The following is a 22,292-nucleotide window of genomic DNA, read 5'->3' as shown; positions in this document are numbered from 1 at the left end:
AATGACATAAAAATGTACCTGCTAGTGATGCTTGCTCTGTTCTGCTGAGAGGGCTGCAATCCCAGAATCCCAGACTGGCCGGGGTCGGCAGGGGCCTCTGGAGATCACCCAGTCCAACCCCTGCCAGAGCAGGGTCACCCAGAGCAGGTGGCACAGGATGGCGTCTCCAGGCGGGTTTGGAGTATCTCCAGAGACAGAGACTCCACACCTCTCTGGGCAGCCTGTGCCAGGGCTCTGCCACCCTCACAGGAAAGGAGTTTTCCCTCACGTCGAGATGGGATTTCCCGTGTTCCAGTTTGTGCCCGTTGCCCCTTGTCCTGTCCCCAGGCATCACTGAGAAGAGCCTGGCCCCATCCTCCTGACACCCACCCTTTCAGTATTTGTAAGTGTTGATGAGATTCCCCCCTCAGCCGTCCTTTTCCAGACTGAAGAGACCCAAATCCCTCAGCCTTCCTTCATCAGAGAGGTGTTCCAGTGCCCTCAGCATCTTGGTAGCCCTTTGCTGTCCCCTCTCCAGCAGTTCCCCGTCCTTCTTGAACCGGGGAGCCCAGAACTGGACACGGCGCTCCAGATGTGGCCTCACCAAGGCAGATTAGAGGGGAAGGATGACCTCCCTCCACCTGCTGGCCACACTCCTCTTGATGCATGAGCTGGGCCAAGCAGTCCCCGCCAAGAGCCCCAGGGCTTCTCCCGGCCTCGCAGGGCCCCACGGAAGGCCCAGTGGGGCCTGGGGAGCCGCGGGGCTCCCTGGGACTCCCCGCGGGGCCCGGCAGAGCCCCTCCAGCTGCCTGGGGAACAGCAGGGCTCCCCGGGGCCGCAAGCGGGATCCAATGCAGTCCCTCCAGCTGTCGGGGGCGGCGGGGCTCCGCAGGGGTGCGAGGGGGGGCCCGGCAGAGCAGGTCCCCTACGGGTGTCTCCGCCTCCAGCGCCTCTCAGCCTCTCCCCAGGCGGCTCCCGTTCAGTAACCGACCCGCAGCGCCTCAGCCACTCCCCTTCCCCGGCGGCGCCGGCATCAGCCACCCACGGCGGAGGCCGGGCCGGGGCGGGCAGCGCGGAGTGCCCGGCCCCCCGCTTTCGCTTTCGCTTTGCCTCCCGCCATCGCGACGGGCGGCAGCGGCGGCGCCGGGGGCCGGCGGCCGCGGCAGGCAGTCTGGGGGCTGCCGGGGCTGCGGCGCGGCGCGGTGCGGTGCGGCGCGGTGCGGTGCGGTGCCGCGCCACGCGCCCCAGGGCTGTGCCCAGCGGGGGAATTCCCGCCGTTCCTTCCCGGCTCCCTCAGGCGGCGGGTGTAAAATGGCGCCGCGGCGGCGGGCCGGGCCGCCCCCATGGCCGTCGTTGGCCGTGGCGGCGGGGCTGGTGGGGCTGCTGAGCGCGGCTCTGGCTCTCGGCGGTGACAGCACGCCCTTCCCCTGGCAGGGGGTGAGACTCCCCAAGGATGTTGTCCCACTGCGTTACCACCTCGTCATCCATCCCAACCTCACCACCCTGACCTTCGCCGGCAGCGCCGCCATCGAGGTTACAGTCACCTGGCAGACCAGTGCGGTAGTCCTGCACAGCAAGCACCTGGGGATCGCCAGGGCCACCGTCGAGGCTGGCCACGGCCGCCCGGCGCAGGAGGCGCGGGTGGTGGAGCACCAGGCCCTGGAGCAGGTGGCACTCCTCACCGCTGAGCCCCTGCGGGCTGGGCACAACTACACCCTCCGCATCCAGTACCGGGCAAATCTCTCCGAGTCCTTCCATGGCTTTTATAAAAGCACCTACAGGACCCGGGAAGGAGAACTCAGGTAACCCTTTTTGGAGGGCTGGAGCCCCTCTGCTGTGAGGACAGGCTGAGAGAGCTGGGGGGGTTCAGCCTGGAGAAGAGAAGGCTCCGGGGAGACCTTCCAGCCCCTTCCAGGCCCTAAAGGGGCTCCAGGAAAGCTGGGGAGGGACTCTGGAGCAGGGAGGGGAGCCATGGGACGAGGGGGAGCAGGTTTAAACTGGAAGAGGGGAGATTTAGGTGAGATCTGAGGAAGAAGTTCTTGGCTGTGAAGGTGGTGAGCCCCTGGCCCAGGGTGCCCAGAGCAGCTGTGGCTGCCCCATCCCTGGAGGGGTTCAAGGCCAGGTTGGCCGGGGCTTGGAGCAACCTGGGCTGGTGGGAGGTGTCCCTGCCCAGGGCAGGGGGTGCCACTGGGTGGGCTTTAAGGTCCCCTCCAACTCTAAACATTCTGTGATTCTATGATTCTGTGATATGCAAAAGCTTTTGGTAGTACCTGTAGGTACTGTGTAAATGTGAAATTACTCTGTTTTCAGACATCGCTGTGTGTATGAAGGTGTTTGACCGTAACCCTTTTTTTTCCCCCCACTTAGAGTGCTTGCAGCAACACAGTTTGAGCCGACAGCTGCGCGAATGGCCTTCCCATGTTTTGATGAACCAGCCTTCAAAGCCAGGTTCTCAATTAAGATCAGGAGGGAACCAAAGCACCTTGCGCTGTCCAATATGCCAATTGTAGGTGGATACTTTTAATGATGTGCTGTTGACTGATGATCTTTGAAACACAAAAGCAAAAGGAGAACAGAATATTCAGGCAGTTGCTTTTATTGGGAATGATGACCTGAACATGTTTGGTGAGACACTGGCCCAGGTTGCCCAGGGGCGTGGTAGACACTCCATCCCTGGAGACATTCCAGGCCATGCTGGGCAGGGCTCTGAGCAACCTGACCTAGTTGAAGAGGTCCCTGCTCATGGCAGGGGGGTTGGACTAGATGGCCTTTAAAGGTCCTTTCCAAGCTTCCCTCCCCTCCCCTCCCCTCCCCTTCCCATTAGCGTGTGTGTGCTATTGCTGGTAGTCTTGACACAAGGTTAAAACAGAATGAAGAAAATAATGCATCGTATGGGTTCCTGCTTCTCAGCAGAAGTGTGAGAATGATCAGCACAGCGCAGCCTCCAAAATCTTTCTTTTACTCACACAATGCTTTCCATGTTGATCTTAGATTTTAAGATGAATGATGAAATGTGTGTGAATAAATACATGATGCATGTGTCTTAACTTAATTGTCAGATAAACAGGACTTTCTCTGTGAAAAAAAAAAATAACCTTTGGACTTCTAAAAAAACATCTCAGAGTGAAAGTGCTGTACATGTAGTAGCTACAGATATTGTTTGTGATTATAAATACGTATGCATATATGGGCTTAACTGTGTTTTGTACATTGGATCTTCCTTTGGGCGTAAGAGATTCTCCGTAAGTTCTTCTGTTCTATTAGTTGCTGGTTTGCAAGGAAACTAACCTTTATACGAGGGAACGGCACTTCCCACCCCTCACCCAAGTACCTTTCAAAAATGAAAAGTCTGGAAAGTTGGTGTAACAAAAATCAATTCTTTTGTAGAGAAACAGATAAAAAAATGACTAAGGAGTGAGTGCCAGTGTTACAGTTCAGTGGGGCTAAACGTGTTGCCGGTCAAGTTGGTCAGCTAGGGCTCTCTGTAACCAAGAGGGGAAATGGATACCTCCAACAGTGCCTCATTTTATGCGAAACCACACACCCGAGGTAGCTGAGTCACGATTTGGAGGAGCTCGCTTCTCTCGCGTGTAACAGCGGCTGCTGAGATTTATACAGCTGCTGATCAGCTAAAGTTGTGTGAGATTAATTCCATCGGTGTGAGATTAATTAATTCCATCGGTGTGAGCAGAGATTAATTCCATCGGTGGGCTCAACAGCGTTTTTGTTTTTCTGGTTTTACCGGTGTAGAAGTAAGTAACGCTTCTGAATGGAAGTGCCCCTATGTCTATACGTATGCGCAGTTCCGTTCTCGCTGTGGGGAAGGGTGGGCACGGGGATGGCTTTTTTCCAGTATGTCTTTGTAAAGTAATGTAATATCTTTAAACTGTAACGTAGTATCTATCTTTAAAATGCAGTATCTGTAAAGTGAGAAGAAAGACAGCAACTGCTGGTGCCAGGGTCCTCGCAGGTAGTACACTGGGTGATGCGCTGTGCTCGTTTTTTAGGTGAAGTCTGTGAATCTAACTCCCTGGCTTGTTGAGGACCATTTTGATACCACTGTCAAGATGAGTACGTACCTCGTGGCCTTTATCGTTTCGGACTTTAAATCCGTCAGCAAAATAACCAGTCGCGGAGTTAAGGTAACTCTGTCTCATTTTCTAAGAGCTTTTTTGTATTTAAGTCTGTATGAATACATAATGTTTTACTTTGCAGTTAGATCATCTGATTTATATGTCTCGACGTTTTACAGGAGGGAAAAGAGAGAAAGGAATTGATTCTGTACTTGGGTGATCAATTTGCATTCTGGGCTTTGTGAGTTTCACGGGTTTTTGGTAACGGGCTTACTTCTTAGACAGTTACATGCATTGGTGACAGCTTGTTTCATCTAAGATTGTATAATTAAACACAAATGAACTCCAGTTTTCATGGAGTATCAGCACTAATGGAAACCTGTGTCAGTTGAGTGACTCTATCGTGGTAGGGCTGGAAATAGTCGAAGTCTTTGGAGGGGTGTGGTGGTTCTCGTGGGTGAGTTTTAACACTTGTTTTCCTAATTCCGATAATGTTTTTCTGCAAATGTTTCAGTAGCCCGTGTGCGAGACGTGATAGGCATGTGCTCTAGTGTCCCTTTTTATGGTCATCGAAGTAACTGTGGTAAAGAGCAACTTCTGTAAGCTTTTGATGTTGGGGTTGAAGTGCTGCCTGCTTGTCTGCCGTAGATTTCTGTGTATACGGTGCCAGACAAGATCAAGCAAGCTGATTACGCGTTGGATGCTGCGGTGAAACTTTTAGACTTCTATGAGGATTACTTCAGCATTCCATATCCTTTACCGAAACAAGGTAAGTGTTAAATAATTTCATGCATTCAAGAACATTATTAAGCACCGACAGTAAAATACCACAAAACCAGAAATTTAGAGTATTAAGACAGGGCCCAGATTGGCTCAGAGGCTTTTGGAGTAAGTGTCTGCTTGCCAGAACTTGAGGAAAAGCTCCACTGGGAGCTGAAGATCCTTGTCTTCTGTGTAGAGCTTTTTTTGAAAGTATGTTTTTGCAATTACATTAAAGAGAGCCTTTAGAAGTGTGTGTGATACCTGTGCTTATGTGGGAGCAGTCATGAAGTGGGAGGAGCAGGTAAGCGAGTTCTTTATTGAGGAAAACGATACCAGTAGTATTTTAATGTTTTTTTCTAGATTTAGCAGCTCTTCCTGATTTTCAGTCTGGTGCTATGGAAAACTGGGGACTGACCACATACCGGGAATCCGCATTGTTGTATGACCCTGAAAAGTCCTCGGCGTCTTCTAAACTTCGGATTACTATGATAATAGCCCATGAGCTGGCTCATCAGGTGAGATCTGGGGAAGAATAAGGAGTTCAGAAGGGCCTGCAGAGGGGTCAGGGTTGATGGATGCTGTGCGGGGAGGAGGGTCTTGGAGCTGGAAGCTGAAAAAAGCGGCCTCTGCTTGAGGGCTCGTCTGTGAACGAGGAGGACTGCTTTTGGGGAAGGAGTGCTGGCAGGCTGCACCGACGCGCAGGGCTGGAGGTACAATTGCGTTCAGTCCAGCAGCTCCAGCACTGTGGGGCCTTTGCACCGTTGACAGCCCTTGAAATTAATTTTAGGCCGCCAAAATGGGAACATGGAAGTTTGGAAAGGTGCGCCATTTCGTACGTGGCTTCCCTGCCAAACGGGGTTTCTTTGCAAGGTTTCTTGTGAGTGGAATGTGAGTAGAAGCCCATGTTTTGCTGTATTACTGCTAAAAGGAGAATGCAATGGGAAGAGGCCAGAGCAAGCTGTATCACTAGCAAAAGGTTCCGTAGCGGTCAATAACATACCCTAAATGCAGCTTCATAAATCACAGAATCACAGAAACTTCAGAGTTGGACGGGACCTCTAGAGATCATCTAGTCCCACTCCCCTGCCAAAGCAGGATTGCCCAGAGCACATCCCTCAGGGCTGCATCCAGGCGGGTCTTGAAAATCTCCAGAGAAGGGGACTCCACAGCCTCCCTGGGCAGCCTGTTCCAGTGCTCTGTCACCCTCACCGTAAAGAAGTTTTTCCGTGTATTTGAACGGAACTTCCTGTGTTCTAACTTGTGCCCGTTGCCCCTCGTGCTGTCACTGGGAACCAATGAAAAGAGGCTGGCACCATCCTCCTTCAACCCACCCTTTAGATACTTATATGCCATAATAAGGTCTCCCCTCGGCCTTCTCTTCTCCAGGCTAAAGAGTCCCAGCTCTCTCAGCCTTTCCTCATAAGGGAGATGCTCCAGTCCCTCAATCATCTTAGGTGCCCTGCGCTGGACCCGCTCCAGTAGTTCCCTGTCCCTCTTGAACCGGGGAGCCCAAAACTGGACACAGTACTCCAGTTGTGGCCTCACCAGTGCAGAGTAGAGGGGGAGAATGACCTCCTTCGACCCACTGGCCACACTCTTCCCTATGCAGCCCAGGATTCCGTTGGCCTTTTTGGCAACAAGGGCACATTGTTGGCTCGTGGATAATTTACTGTCTACCAGGACCCCCAGATCCTTCTCCTCAGAACTACTTCCCAGCAGGTCCACCCCTAACCTATACTGGTGCTTAGCATTCTTCCTCCCCAGGTGGAGGACCTTGCACTTGCTTTTGTTGAACCTCATTTGGTTCTTCTCTGCCCAGCTCTCCAGCCTGTCCAGGTCACGCTGGATGGCAGCACGGCCCTCTGGAGTGTCAGCCACCCCTCCCAGCTTGGTATCATCAGCAAACTTGCTGAGGATACACTCTGTCCCATCATCCCGGTCATTAGTGAATATACTGAACAAAACTGGACCGAGTATTGACCCCTGGGAGACACCACTGGTTACAGGCCTCCAACTGGACTCTGTGCCGCTGATCACAACCCTCTGAGCTCTGTCGCGCAGCCAGCTCTCGATCCACCTCACCGTCACCTCATCTAGCCCATACTTCCTCAGCTTCCTAATGAGGATGTTGTGGGAGACAGTGTCAAAAGCCTTGCTAAAGTCAAGGTAGATGACATCTACGGCTCTCCCCTCATCCAGCCAACCCGTTATAACATCATAGAAAGCTATCAGATTGGTCAGGCATGATTTACCCTTGGTAAATCCATGTTGACCACTTCCAATGACTTCCTGTTCCTCAACGTGTTTGGAGACGACATCCAGAATGAGTCGCTCCATTACCTTCCCGGGGACAGAGGTGAGACTAACCGGTCTGTAGTTCCCTGGCTCCTCCTTCTTGCCTTTTTTAAAGATTGGAGCGATGTCAGCCTTCCTCCAGTCCTCAGGCACCTCTCCTGTTCCCCACGACCTTTCAAAGACGATGGAGAGTGGTCTAGCAATAACATCTGCCAGCCCTCTCAATGCAATGCAACCTTTGTGAGAAATTGTGTATTTAATGTCAGAAGTCCTTTTTTTTTTCCCCCAGTGGTTTGGCAACCTTGTTACCATGGAGTGGTGGAATGACCTGTGGTTAAATGAAGGGTTTGCGAAGTTTATGGAGTTCGTCTCAGTCAGCGTTACCCATCCAGAACTGAGAGTTGTAAGCAGCTGTTACTGTATTTTTGTTTTATAACTGCCTTCTAAATCCACTACTGAGTAAGGACAAAGATGAAACAGATTAGTGCTGTGAACCACTTTTAAATTTCTGTTTGATAGGATGATCTGACGTTAACTGGGAAGGATAGGAATATGGATTTAACTATATGTAAATGTTTTCGTGAACTGATGACGGAAGTTAACGATTGCGGTGCAAAAGTATTCTTTTTTTAAAGAGACTTAGACTTCCAAAAATGTAAAAAAATTCTTTTGTCTGATTTCTTCCAAGAGGGTCAGATTTGAAAACACCAAAATCCTTCCACTAGCTCTAGCAGAGGCCCGATACGTGACATTTTCTGCCGAAGTCAGATGGACGGTGCATCTGGGCAGAATTTTGCCATAGCCTACGTGGCTACGATAATAGGGAAATTCACATTTTTCCTTTTTTTTCTTTTTTTTTAATTTTTTTTTACGCTTACTGACCACTCTGTCATCAAACTGTTGGAATGTGCAGGTGTCTTTTTGGAGTTATTTTGAAGTCTCACTAGCTCAACTATTTAAGTTAGTTTAAAACACCAGAAGTCACTTGGCTGTCTGTTCTGCTGGTTGGAGGTTATTTTTATGCTCTGGAAGAAAAAGGAAGCTGAGTCGTCTTTTCTTTGTGTGGCTTAAAAGATCATGGGGAACGGACTGAGAAGTGAACGCGTAGGGATTCAGTAGTCACCGAGCAAAATTTAGTAGTAATATTTGGTTCTGCCTCCCATCAGGAAGACTATTTCTTACGGAGATGTTTTGATGCCATGGCAGTGGATGCCTTAAATTCCTCACACGCTATATCTACTTCTGTGGAAGATCCAGCTCAAATTTTAGAAATGTTTGATAGCGTTTCCTATGAGAAGGTAAAGTACATAACTGCTGCTGATTTCAGTTGTGCTGCTTGTACTAGTCAATTGTATTTTACTGATTTTACCCCTACATACAAGATGTCCCTGAGTCACGGTGTTAATTGTTTTATGACTGGAATAATGCCTTGTTGGAAACACCTGGGTGGATTCAAAGGGCAGTTGCGTTTTCGGTTTCTCAAATGAGGAAGCCTTTGCTTCTTCTACCTCTTCTGTATCAATTTAGTCTTAAACCACTTTTTTAGGGTCTTAACCCAAGGAGTGTTTTTCACTGGAGCATCGTGTGGTGCTGGCATGTATAGTAATTAAAAAAACCAATAACATCACTTGCTCAATCGGTGATATTTTTAAGAGCAATCGTCACAAAAAGACCAAAGTACTGTTTCAATATGCATAAAACCTGGGTATTTTTTTATTCAGAGGGACGTAGAAAAGTGAACTGCTATGTAGATTAGTGGTATGCTGGAACTCTTCTGAAACAAGCACCTTGCCAGCTAAAGGGGTAGTTGTGTAAACACTTTGTGACTCTTTTTTTCAGGGATCTTGCGTATTAAATATGCTGAGGGACTACCTGACTGCTGATGTGTTTAAAGCTGGACTTGTCCAGTACCTGCAGAAATACAGCTATCAGAATACAAAAAATGAAGATTTGTGGAACAGCATGACAAATGCAAGTATTCCTTATTCTCTTTTTTTTTTTTCAAATTTCGTAACTTCTGGTGTTTTGTCTCTAATATATTACTGAGGACTGTGGCCAGTACTTACGATTATGACATCAAAGCGAGATGACCCAAAACTTTGGGGTTTTTTCCTTTCAGATTTGCCCTACAATAGGTAACGATAAAAATGGACTACAAGGTGATGGTTTTTGCAGAAGCAGCCAACAGTCATCTTCAAGTGCAGTAAGTATCTGGTTTTCCACCTGCCAGTGCTTAGGAGTTTGGCACGTGTCTGTGCCCTCTGATGTTACTGTTCCGTGCCGTGGCATTGATCCGTGCCCCTTCCAAAAGCATCCTTTACCGCTTGAGCACGGTCCTAGGGAGTGTAAAGTTTCCTCAGTTCCACGGGAGATCTGTTTTCTCTGACATCGGACAGAAATCCTACTCCTGTGCCCAGGGCTGATTGCAAAGCAGCAGAACTTAATGAGATGTCATTAACTATATGAGACCGCCCACAAAATAAACAGCTGGAGATGTCATCCAGTCTAACCGCACCTATGTAGAGCTTACCAATACCGAGGGCCTTTTAGAGTTCTGACATACCCGCTTCTGTTTCACTGTCAGTGTACTCCTGTCTTCTTCCTCTTCCTCCGTGTTGTCTTTTTCCCTCACTAAAAACCAGCACTGGACTAACAGAGAACCTCCTGACGTGAGGGCAATGATGGACACCTGGACACTGCAAAAAGGCTTTCCCCTGGTAACTGTCACAGTGAGAGGAAAGAACGTCCACCTGCAGCAGGAGCGCTACGTGAAGGGAGTAGACGCTGCCTTGTCCACAGGGTAAACAAAATGGGGCAATCTCAGCACACAAACCGAAATACTGTCCTATGGCAGACAGTGATGTCCAGTAAGAGCTCTTACAATTGCTTCTCGAGGAGCGCTCCCTGAGCTGTTTGGCTGGGAGGCTTTCCCGGTGTAGCTCGGGATCGGTAGCACTCCTGTCCTTGGACCCCGCACGCCTGGCCACGGTGGCAGAAGCTGCAGAGCTGCCGTGTCTGCGCCTCTGGGCGAGCCCACGCTGGAGACGTGCCAGCGGGACCAGGCTGGAAAGTTTGTAGTGTTGCGGCTTCAGTGTCAGTCATCCCCCAAGCAAACAAAACGAAAGCTGGCTAGGTGCCTCTGGCTCTGCGCTGAGCGCAGAGGTGCGAGTGCAGCGCGTTGCCGTTACCGCGCGGGCAAAGGTATTACTCAGCGGTTGGAGTGGGACAAGTTGGAGAAGCTTTTGTGAAGTTCTTTCATTAAACAAAGCACTTCTGTTTTGCAATAGGTACTCGTGGCACGTTCCTCTAACCTACATTACCAGTAAATCTGACACGGTGGAGAGATTTTTGATGACAACTAAAGCAGGTAATTTCTTTGACGAAATAGGAGATTAATGTATTCAACGTTTGTTTGCAAGCCTTTTAGTTTTGCACAGTTTTTTTCGGACCGGGGAACTGGAACTACTGGTACCGGAGAAGCAATTTTTTGTCAGCCCCGTAATACCACGACGTCAATCTGTTCATGTATTTAGAAACCGTGTTCCTGTGTTCTTTAAATGCCTGAAATGAGAATAACACTGTCATTGGGTGTAGTACGAGGATGTGTTTGAATCAATAAGAAAAAAAAAAGGAGTTCCATTTTCGTTTCCAGATGTCATTATCCTCCCGGAAGAGGTGGAGTGGGTTAAATTCAACGTGGACATGAATGGGTATTACATTGTGCACTACGAAGATGACGGATGGGATCGCCTGATTAACCTTTTGAAAGAGAACCACACAGCAATTAGCAGCAACGACAGAGCCAGTCTGGTTAACAACGTATTCCAGCTCGTGAGGTATGGCCGCCTGCCCAAGTCTGAAGAAAATACAAACTCTGTGTTTCTGCATATATACCACTGGGGAAGGAAGTGCCGATAAGTACGTAGTATTCCTTAAATCTGTTAAGAAGGTGGAGAGCGTATTCTTTTCCTGCTTACAGCAGTGTAAGCCCAGGATTTTTCTTGGTTGCAGTGGATTTATCTAACCCTATTTAGCGAAACATGTTGTGTTCAATATTTGTTGTTGGCTAAGGGAAGGATGCCAGTGTGAAGCGTGAAGCGTGAAGGACTAGGATAATGTTTTTGCACCTGGAAAGATCCCGGTGCCATTTGTTGTTTAGAAACAAGGCTGTTACAGTCATAAAGACGTGATGTGATTCTGATCGGGCTTAATCTTGGTTCCCGGGGATGCATTAGGAAAGGCTGTGTCCTAGAGGCGCTTTCCCAACGTTTGTGCGCAGCTCAGAGAACTAAGGAACCGGCCGAAGTAATTCCCGGTCTGAGCTCCCGGTGTTTGAGAAAGAGGGCAGTGGCAGGGAGATGGGCGATAATTAAGATCGTATGAATTTGAGCTGGCAGCTGAAGGGGATGTCAGCAGGCCTAGTTGCGATGTTCATTTGGACAGCAGAGGAAAGGTCTTTCTCGTTTGGAAAGAGGAGAGTGAAGCGAGATTTTCAGCACGTTCGAGGAGCTTCGAGAGCGAAGGAGGAAGGGACAGCTAGAGATGCAAATTGAGTTAAGCAGAGTTCATTTTGTGATGCGGGACTAGAGCATACTTGTATTTTGAGGCAGAAGAGACGGGTGAATAAGGACAAAATGAGAACGTGTGCAGGGAGCTGACATGGAAAGGAGTCCGAAGAAAAGGATTCACAGAAGGATGAACAAACGAGCAGGGGGAGTGAGCAAAGACCTCTTGGGTGTTCTCTATTTGCTCTTGGAAGAAACCGTTGAGAGGTGTCTGGCAGGGGTAGGAGAGAGTTTGCCGAGTCAGGTAAAGACAGTGAAGGAGCAGTTGGCGTTGTAGCTTCGAGGCTTACTGCAGGCCAAATATCTACATGTTGAGCTGGAAGGGTGTTTTGCCGAGGAGGTCATCTCAGTGGTGGGATTCCTTCTGTACGTGTGTGGTTTGCAGAGCAAAAGCAATAGTGGGAGAGGGCAGGAGGGAGAGGCTCTGCTGGGATAACCTCGGCGCGTGAGAGAGGCGGGGAAAAAGTCGATCTTCCGAGGTCATTCTCTTACAGTCCATTTCTTAGTTCAAAGGTTAAATGTTAGGTTTCATAGCTTGGGTAGCTGCTGAGCAACATTTCACTTCCAAAAGCAGAGTTAAAAAGAGATTTGAAAATACTCTTAAGGCATTCCTATTTGTATAGTTTTCCGCAAAACATTTGACTTAGCTTTTGCTTTTAAGTTTTAATTATAACTTGTTTTATCCCCTGTCGTCTGCTTCCTTAGCGTAAACAAATTGTCGATTTCCAAAGCTTTTGATTTGAGTTTGTACCTGAAACACGAAAGACAAATCATGCCTGTACTCCAGGGTATGAGCGAGCTGATTCCTATATACAGGCTTGTGGAGAGGAGGGATACGGGTGGTACAGAGAAACAGTTAAAGGTAAGGTTTTAAAAATCGAGAATGTTCTAACTCTGCCTGTACCCTATAAAACGCACTTTAAAATATATCTGTGTTGTTTCCGTGTCTTAGGAGTATATAGTCAATCTGTTTAAAGACCTGATTGACAAGCAGTCTTGGAGCGATGAAGGCTCAGTGTCTGAGAGATTTCTTAGGCACTCGCTGCTGCTGTTCGCCTGCGTGCACAGGTACCAGCCGTGCGTGGACAAAGCCAAAGGATATTTTACAGAATGGCAGAAATCCAACGGGACCTTGAGGTCTGTTCTGTAACTATTACTGCCTTTTCTGATACTCTGTTTAATACCAGTAGAGTTAATTTACAAAAAGAGCTAAACTTCAGTCCTTTCCGTGCGCTGAAGTTGAGCCTTCGTGGTTTTCTAACTTAGACTTCACGTTCCCAGCGCCTTCGCAGTTTGGTGCATGATATGTGCCCAAACTAGCGCATACATCATGTGGAACTCCACAACTTGGCTTGGTAAAGATGTTCTGGAAAGCGAAGATAACATGTATTCCCCGATTTACATGTCTGAAGACTGACCTATAGCCGCTGTAAAACCAGTTCCCTACTGTTCATGAACTTCACCTGATGTTTGTTTCTCCTCATGGTGGAAGAACTCCCTAAAACACCCTCCAAAGTACCTCTGAGAGATTGTCCTGGGCAGGCCAAAGGGGACCGTATCGGTATCTCACTGGCCATAGCCATGAAAGGAGCATACAAAAATAAAGGACAAAAAAAAAAAAGATGAGTCCAGAATTTCTGGGAGTTGTTTCCAAGGCAGGAGCAACACTGAGATACAGCCTGATACGCTTAAGTGTTTCACAGCGGCAGGGGTCCCTGTCTGATACCCCCCAGGGACCAGTATTTTTGAATAAGTTGTCCGCCGTGCGAGTGGACGTGCGACGGTGACGTGGTTATGTCTCTACCCGTGGTCCTAAATACGCCGTGGAGAGTAACGTGGTCTTCAACTCGTTGTAGCTTGCCAGCAGACGTGAAGGCAGCAGTGTATGCTGTCGGAGCGCAAACATCCGAAGGCTGGGATTTCCTGCTCAGTAAATACAGACTGCACTCCTTCAGCGTAGAGAGAGACGACATCGAATGGGCTCTCAGCCTCAGCAGAAGTAAGGACAAGCTTCAGTGGTAAGTAGTCACACAGGAAGAGCAAGGTGTTTGGAGAAACTTTACGACCATTGAAACGGGAAATAGAATTATTCAGAGTCTCGTTTCAGAGCTTTTGCATTTCATGGCGTATCAAACGCTTTGTAGAGGTAATATGGTCAGAGGAAGTGGCTGCACCTTTTCATTTCTGTGTTCTGGTGCCAGGAGTCAACGCGCTCAGAATTTGCAGCAGCAAATTAGGACAAAATGCAAGATACCTGATCTTTGCTTGATAGACACTTCTTCATTTACCTTACTAGTGACTGTGATTACAGGCACACATGCTGTACGTTTCTTATAAAAATTTGAGGTTTCCTGCTTTTAAGCGAGCTGAGCACCACTGAGGTTTTCAGGGGTTAACTGCAAACCACGCGTTTTGTGACTTCCGCCGTTTGATGGGGGTGACAGCATGCGACACCGATGGAGCTGTGTCCCCGTATCACTGGAGACGTGCTTTAGCTCTTCTGTAATGTCATTATTTATTCTCTGCATTGCATTGCTGTTCGGGCACTTGCAGGTCCGAATTTTCCACTGGCACGTAGTGTAGAACAAATACCTTTCTTTCAGGGGGCGGATGGACTGTCATTAATTTGGAGATTTTGAGTAGGAGCAAACTGTAGCCCCGATTTTATGCTTGGTATTTAGAATACAGGTCTGCCAAGTAGCTGTAACTGTGAAAATAACAGCGATGGGAAAGATGGATGTGGCCGAGGAGTTTGTTGTGAGAAGTCGGAAGTGACCCGGCAGAAATGACGCGTCAGGACCTTTAGAAAAAGGAACTTCCAACCAAAAACTCGGTACCAAATGAGTAATTTGCCAGGTTTATCTCCTGGTCTAAACAACTTCCGTCTCTGCTATTGATTCTTAGGTTAATGGATCAAGGTCTGCGTGGTGACATCGTAAGAACTCAGGATCTTCCACATATTATTGTATTTGTTTCCAAAAACCCAGCCGGCTATCATCTGGCTTGGACGTTTTTGAAAGCAAATTGGGAGAAATTCGTAGAAAAGTAAGGAACAGAAGTTGTTTTACTGCTCTCTCTATCCAATGATACTTTAAAACTCTACTGGCTCCAAAAATAGGCATTTTCTGAGTATCGGTGGTTCTTTTTGCCAGATTTGAACTTGGTTCGAATTCCATAGCCACCATCGTCACTGGAGTGACAAGTCGGTACTCTACAAGGTCACAGCTTGCACAGGTGAGCCATTCAGATTCTGGTTTTAAAACATAGCTGTAGTATAGCTGAAATTAAAATTGGGATTAAATCTTAACATGGTAAAAGCACGGCCAGTTATGAAGCGTCAGGGTAAGACCCTGCGTTTTCCTTGCGAAACGATGGTGTTGGTGATGAGTTAGGTTACTGAAGGGAGAGCATTAAGCCAATGCCCAGGAGGAGGATGTTCTTTGTTTAAGCAGCGGGCCTGGGTGCAGCGTGTCAACGTTTGTCTGCCGTTCGTGCTTTACCTGCCTCTGTTTTTTCTGCCGACTCTGGAGAACAGTGAGAAAAAACCGTTAGGTCTGTTCACTGATTGTACAGAAGACAAATGCTGAAGGCCAGTGAGAAATACACCGCTGTTCTGTATCCTCTATTCTGGGGAAAATTCTCCACGCTCCTGGGTGTCACAGAGGATAATGATTTTGTCGACTTAATCCACAATCCCTGTCGATGGTAAAAAACCCAGACTGGCCCACGTGCAGATATAATGGCATTCCTGACAATGCCTTTTCAGAAGCTGCAATTTTTGTTGCCAGTTTAGACTTTTCTGCTTTACGGCAAAACACAGGCCTAAGTAATGCAACCATATTAAATATAAAAGGAGAGAATATAGAATACGGTCTTCGGTCTTCATTTTAAATCTGAGCGGACTCTCCCAGTCTGTCACGAGCAGCATCTTGGCCAGTGGCAGGGGCTGCAGGGACATTTCCGTGTCCTACCCAGAAATGTGGCTGTGTCTCCCTGGGGATCCGTGGGACTCAGGCACGAGTCTCTGAATCCAGGCAAAGTCACTCTGAGGCTGAGGGAGAAAATCCAGCAGCTCCCTTCCTTGTATCCTATTTGTGTCTCTGTGGTACTTTGTACAAGTATTTGCGTCTTGTATCACACTCATCAAGGTAAATTATCAGAAAATGATGTCTTTAATTTGTACAGTATGTACAGTCACTGTATCTTTTAAAAGCGTCTGCCATTAACGCCAGCTCAAGCCTGAGCCTTGTGATCAGGACTGCCTCCTTGGGGAAAAAAACAAGAGAAAAAAAAAAAGAAAAAAAGTGAAAGAGGCAGCTGCCAATACTTGCAGCAGCCGCGGGGAATGCAGTGAATTCAAGGAGCAGAAGCAGCCTCCAGGTTTCCAGTGGCTGCCTTCCCAAGTGCTTCAAGGGTGAGAGCAGCGGCTTCCCCAAGCACTGGAGGAGGTTGGAGGGTTTTTTTTAGAAAAATGAAAGGAGGTGCAGACGTCCCTGTGTAGGGAAAACTTCCGAAAGTGCTTTGCCATCAACACTTACGCTTCTGCTGCGCCTCCAAATGGTCTGGAGCTGCCGGCAGGCAAAGGTCAGTGGCTCTCCTTGAGCCACTCTAGTAACAGCCGCACGGTCTCTTGTCTGTCCCACACCGTTGTCCCGCCCGTACCAGCAGGAGCACCCGGCCGAGCTTCGGGGGAAGGTGTGTTCGGGAGCAGAGCAGCCACCGGGCAGAGCAGGGGACGCTCAGTCTCCCCGGTGATGTCTGCGCTGAAACACTGCAGCTGCCACGGCTGAAACGGCCACACGGGTTTATTGAACGAGCAGGAACCAGACGACAGCTCCTGCAGCTGCGTTTTTTTATGGTCGAATTTGAAATGTGATCTTGCCGGGCTTGTGAGATCGAGCCGCTACGAAACCGTTTCAAAAAACTCTTCTTGGGATGGCGGGCCGGGGAGCAGGGAGGAAGGGAGGCGGGGCAGAGCCAAGGCCAGGTTCGAGGATCACAAGTTTCTTCTGGTCTTCCTGCGCAACGGAGAGGTGGCCGCCTCTTCATCGACTGTTCTTTCACTTTTTTGTCAACAGGTGAAAGAATTCTTCAGTTCTCTGGATGAAAGAAGCGCACAGCTTCGCTGTGTCCAGCAAGCTATCGAAACCATTGAAGACAACATACAATGGATGGATAGAAATTTGGAGAAAGTCAAGACATGGCTGCAAAACAACCATCTGTAAATTAAGGCACCTTGCTTATTTTTGTCAGAAGTAACTGAAAAGGCATGAAAAAGGAGGGCTGGAGGGACAGCTCAATTGGATAGATTTGTTTGGGAGGCACTGTAAGGCGGGCTAATGCTGCTGCTGCTCAGGATTTGTCTGTCTCACGGTTGCGGCTTGCTGGGAACAGACCCGGTCCTTTCGCTGGTGTCTCCCCAGGTGACACTTCTGAGAGAAGGGGGATGCTGTGGCGTGAATTAAGGCGGGGGGGGGCGGGGGTTGTGTGACTGCTAGAAATGCAAAATGCATTGCTTCTGAAAAAGCCGAAGGTACTGTGAGATGAACAACCCAGAGGAACTTCCCACCTGCAGGTGCTGACCCTTCGCTGTCGTTCCTGCAAAGGTACAATGGGCCGCGCTACTCGACACTGACACGCGCTACAGCCCTACCGCGTTGCGGACGCGTCTTTATCCTTAGGGTTTGTGTTCCCAGGGGAGTAATTTTGACAAGCCTGTACCTTGGATCAAGCGTCAGGTAATTAAAAAACCCCCAAGTACCAAGTGTAGTTAAAATTGCCTCAATCAAAGTAAATACGACGAGGCCCATCCCTGCGAGCTCTCTGGCGGTGTCTCAGGGCTGGGGACATTGCGGTGGCTGCACGCTGCCGAGGTGCCCGTAACGCCACCCTCTCGCCGAGTCCTGCCCGGCTCCTCCTGCTGCCGGTGTGGATGCTTTGCCCGCACTGGAAATATCTTGTGCTTTTAGGTAACAAGTACGTACATTTTCTGTGCAAAAATAAAAAAAAACCAGTTGGTGGATTATACTTCAGATGATTAACCAGCAGTTTGTTTCAGCAGGAATTTTTGCTTTTCATTATCCCTTTTTCACCTAATCGAAATGCAACTGTTGTCACACGTACCCATTGACACTCAACAGGACAGACGGGCATTGCGCTCCTTACGTCTTGCCTGTAGGTCATGATCCCCTGCCCTCTTGTCACCAGGCAGAAGGAGGGGAACTAGGAGAGGAGGGCGGGGAATGGAGGCGGGGAATGGAAGCGGGTACTTGCTGGGGGCAGCAGGAGGTCCCCTCCAGACCCCCCATGCCCCCCCAGCTGCCCGTACAGAACAGATACGGGCCTCTGGAGACGGACCATGAGGGAACTAAGGATGCTGATAGAGCCCCATCCGGGGAGTCGCCAAAGCAGCCAGCTCCACGCATTAAGACTGCTGCTGTGAAGAGCAGGAGGAGGGCAACAGTCGTAGGGGGGTCCATTCTGAGGGGAACGGAGGGTCCCGTATGCAGGCCGGACCCTTCCCACAGGGAGGTCTGCTGCCTCCCTGGGGCCCGTGTTAGGGATACCGCCGGGAAGCTTCCTGGCCTGAAACGTCCCTCCGATTATTACCCTCTTTTGATCGTACAGGCAGACGGTGAGGAGCTGGAGAGCAGAAGTCCGAGGGCAATGGAGAAAGATCTCAGGGCCTTGGGACGGCTTGTCAAGGGTTCGGGAGCACAAACTGTGTTCTCCTCTGTCCCTCCTGTTTGGGGACTGACGAATGGGTAAACAAGAAAATCGGACAGATCAACACCCGGCTCCGAAACTGGTGCTACGAGCAGGGCTTTGGGTTCTGTGATCGTAGTTTGATCTGCAGGACGCCGGGCCTGCTCGCTAAGAATGGGAAAAGCCGATCCCGAAAGGGGAAAAGGGCACTAGGCTGAGAGTTAGCAAGGCTCATGGACGGGGCTTTAAACTAGAAACGAAGGGGGAAGGGGATAAAACCAGGCCCGCTAGTAACGAGCCTAGGGATAAAGGGCCAAGGGTGGGGGTGAAGTCGGTAGCCCAGCTCAAGTGCGCCTACACGAATGCACGCAGCATGGGCAACAAACGGGATGAGCTGGAAGCCGTTGTGCAGCAGGACAGCTATGAGGTAGCGGCCATCACGGAAACGTGGTGGGATGACTGTCACGACTGGAATGCTGCGATGGATGGCTATAAGCTCTTCAGAAGGGCCAGGCAAGGAGGGAGAGGCGGGGGTGTGGCTCTGTGCATTAGGGAATGTTTTGATTGTATGGAGCTAGATTCCAGCGATGGTAAAGTCGAGTGTTTATGGGTAAGGACGAAGGGGAAGGCAAATAAGGGAGATGTTGTGCTGGGAGTATGCTACAGACCACCCAACGAGCATGAGGAGACAGATGAAGTCTTCTGTAAGCAGCTGGCTGAAGTCTCGCCATCGCCAGCCCTTGTTCTGGTTGGGGACCTCAACCTGCCGGGTATCTGCTGGAAATACAACACAGCAGAGAGCAGGCAGGCTCGGAGGTTCCTCGAGTGCATGGAAGAGAACTTCCTGACACAACTGGTAGGGGAGCCTCCCAGGGGAGGTGTCTCGCTAGACCTACTGCTCACAAAGAGAGAAGGACTAGTGGGAGATGTGGTGGTCGGAGGTCGTCTGGGGTTTAGTGATCATGAAATGGTCACGTTTTCAATTCGTAGCGATGTAAGGAGGGGGGTTAGCAAAACCTCCACCTTGGACTTCCGGAGGGCGGACTTTGACTTGTTCAGGACACTGGTTGAGAGAGTCCCCTGGGGGACTCAGGACTTTGTCCTGAAGGGCAAAGGGGTCCAGGAAGGCTGGACGCTCTTCAAGAAGGAAATCTTAAAGGCCCAGGAGCAGGCTGTCCCCAAGCGTCGCAAGTCTAAAGGGCGGGGAAAATGGCCAGCCTGGATGAATAAGGAACTTCTGCTGGGACTTAGGAATAAAAGGAGGGTTTACCACCTTTGGAAGAAGGGACAGGCAACTCAGGAGGACCACAGAGATCTCATTAGGTTATACAGAGAGAAAATTAGGAAGGCAAAAGCCCAGCTGGAGCTCAACGGGGGGGAAGTTGCAACCAAGGATGAGGAGAAGGCTGAGATCCTTAATGGCTTCTTTGCCTCCGTCTTCAACAGTCAGACCAGCTATCCCCAGGGTGCTCAGCCTCCTGAGCTGGGAGATAAGGATGGGGAGCAGAACAGCCCACCCATAATCCAGGAGGAAGCAGTCAGTGATCTGCTTCTGCACCTAGACGCACACAAGTCGATGGGGCTGGATGGGCTTCACCCAAGAGTACTCAGGGAGCTGGCGGGAGAGCTCACCAAGCCCCTCTCCATCAGTTATCAACAGTCTTGGTCAACAGGGGAGGTACCAGATGACTGGAGGGTGGCTAATGGGACACCCATCTACAAGAAGGGTCGGAAGGAGGATCCGGGGAACTACAGGCCTGTCGGCCTGACCTCAGTACCAGGGAAGATCATGGAGAGGATCATCTTGAGTGAGCTCTCACGGCAAGTGCAGGGCAGCCAAGGGGTCAGGGCCAGCCAGCATGGCTCTAGGAAAGGGAGGTCCTGCTGAACCAACCTGATCTCTTCCTATGACCATGTGACCCACCTTCTGGATGCGGGGAAGGCTGTGGACGTTGTCTATCTGGACTTTGGTAAGGCCTTTGACACCGTTCCCCACAGCATTCTCCTGGAGAAGCTGGCGAATCCTGGCACAGACAAGCGTACTCTTCGCTGGGTTAAAAACTGGCTGGATGGCCGTGCCCAGAGAGTTGGGATTAATGGGGTGAAATCCTCTCAGCGGCCGCTCACCAGTGGTGTCCCTCAGGGCTCAGTTTTGGGGCTGGTTTTGTTTAATATCTTTATCAATGATCTGGATGAGGGGATTGAGTGCACCCTCAGTCAGTTTGCAGATGACACCAAACCAGGTGGGAGCGTTGATCTGCTGGAGGGTAGGAAAGGCTCTACAGAGGGACCTGGACAGGCTGGATCCATGGGCCAAGGCCAACCATATGAGGTTTAATAAGGCCACGTGCCGGGTCCTGCATTTCGGTCACAACAACCCCAAGCAACGCTACAGGCTTGGGGCAGAGTGGCTGGAAAGCTGCCCGGCAGAAAAGGACCTGAGGGTGCTGGTGGAGCCAGCTTAACACGAGCCAGCAGTGTGCCCAGGTGGCCAAGAAGGCCAACAGCATTCTGGCTTGTATCAGGAATAGCGTGGCCAGCAGGAGCAGGGAAGCGATGATGCCTCTGTACTCGGCACTGGTGAGGCCTCACCTCGAGTGCTGTGTTCAGCTCTGGGCCCTGCTGTACAAGAGGGACATTGAGGTGCTGGAGCGTGTCCAGAGGAGAGCGACCAGGCTGGTGAGGGGTCTGGAGACCAGGGCATATGAGGAGAGGCTGAGGGAGCTGGGCATGTTTAGCTTGGAGAAGAGGAGGCTGAGGGGAGACCTCATTGCCCTCTACAGCTCCCTGAAAGGAGGGTGCAGAGAGGTGGGTGTTGGGCTCTTCTCCCAGGGGAATAATGACAGGACCAGAGGAAATGGTCTGAAGCTGCGGCAGGGGAGGTTTAGATTAGAGATTAGGAAGAATTGCTTTACCGAAAGAGCGGTCAGGCACTGGAACAGCCTGCCCAGGGAGGGGGTTGAGTCACCATCCCTAGAGGTGTTTAAGAAACGACCAGATGTGGCACTTCAGGGCATGCTCTAGTGGCAGAGACTGTAGGGGTTTTTTCTGTGTATATGGTTGGACTCGATGATCTCAAAGGTCCTTTCCAACCATGAAGATTCTGTGATCCTATGATTCTATGCTAAGCAGCGTAAGCCAGTTGCTCTAAGGAGAGAAATTATTACTACTGTGTGCTCAGAAGGGACAGTTAGTCAAGAAAGCGAAGCTGAAATCTTGGAGGTGGGTGGTTTTCTGGTGGAGGGTTGTTTTTAACAGGAAGTTGGGAATGGCCTTCTCTGTTTACCTGCAGGAAACTCTTATTTCTGTGCTAAACTTTAAAAAGAAAAAATATTCAACTAATTACCACGTGTCTTTAAATACACTTGATTTCTTTGCTCTTGCAACTGTGCCCTTGCCGTGATTCCACGGTGTTTGTTTCCTCTGCAGCTCTGAGCTGTCTGTTTCCTCACGAACACGCTGAAGCAGACAGAAACTTTACAGAGATAAAAACTTGGGGGGGAAAAATGCATAACCTGGAACTCATCATGAACTTTTGACCGTGCCTTGCTTGCTCTTCTCTCAGCTAGAAATTAGACCTGCCCAAGCAGTTGAAACTTCCTTCATCAGAGCTCAGAAACGCTGCCGAGTTCTGCTGTTGAGGGCAAAAAGCTGTGTCACAATGCTACAGAAAATACCATTCCTCTCACTCACCTTATATAGAGGGTACCCCTTTATGTACCCAGCACCTTTTGCCTCTGGGCTCATTGAAGGAAACGGGGATTCTGAGCAGGCTGTGCATCGCACGTACATTTCCTGCTGTTATTTCAGGTATCGTTGACTGTTGCTCGCTTTAAAATGTTTTCAGAGCTGAAAAGGTAATTTAATAATAAATAAAATTTGTTGACGTGAGCCTAGATAAAGTACCTCATTA

The 22,292-nt window shown here is 49.6% G+C and overlaps 1 protein-coding gene across 1 annotated transcript; it reads left to right on the top strand.

Annotated features, from left to right (window-relative positions):
• Window positions 1-1,131: 1,131 nt before the first annotated feature.
• LOC128902760 (endoplasmic reticulum aminopeptidase 1-like) lies at window positions 1,132-17,142 on the top strand. Its single transcript, XM_054186259.1, has 18 exons — window positions 1,132-1,781; window positions 2,347-2,485; window positions 3,987-4,121; window positions 4,701-4,821; window positions 5,175-5,329; window positions 7,399-7,512; window positions 8,276-8,407; window positions 8,949-9,080; window positions 9,229-9,312; window positions 9,752-9,909; window positions 10,397-10,476; window positions 10,762-10,945; window positions 12,380-12,536; window positions 12,627-12,811; window positions 13,531-13,692; window positions 14,579-14,719; window positions 14,827-14,908; window positions 16,753-17,142. Exons 1-18 carry the CDS (start codon window positions 1,291-1,293, stop codon window positions 16,897-16,899), a joined length of 2,799 nt encoding a protein of 932 aa, XP_054042234.1. The 5' UTR covers window positions 1,132-1,290; the 3' UTR covers window positions 16,900-17,142.
• Window positions 17,143-22,292: the final 5,150 nt, after the last annotated feature.

Source organism: Rissa tridactyla, chromosome Z, assembly GCF_028500815.1.
Source record: "Rissa tridactyla isolate bRisTri1 chromosome Z, bRisTri1.patW.cur.20221130, whole genome shotgun sequence".
Lineage (NCBI taxonomy): Eukaryota > Metazoa > Chordata > Aves > Charadriiformes > Laridae > Rissa > Rissa tridactyla.
Note: the sequence above shows the minus strand (reverse complement) of the source record. Positions and strands in the feature narration are given on the sequence as shown.

What these genes read in the sequence shown, in the direction of transcription:
- LOC128902760 (XM_054186259.1), top strand. Translation starts at nt 1,291, where the DNA reads ATGGCGCCGCGGCGGCGGGCCGGGCCGCCCCCATGGCCGTCGTTGGCC. An exon ending in CCCATCCAGAACTGAGAGTT is followed by an intron (nt 7,513 to 8,275) that starts GTAAGCAGCTGT and finishes GCCTCCCATCAG; the next exon opens with GAAGACTATTTCTTACGGAG. An exon ending in AAATCCAACGGGACCTTGAG is followed by an intron (nt 12,812 to 13,530) that starts GTCTGTTCTGTA and finishes AACTCGTTGTAG; the next exon opens with CTTGCCAGCAGACGTGAAGG.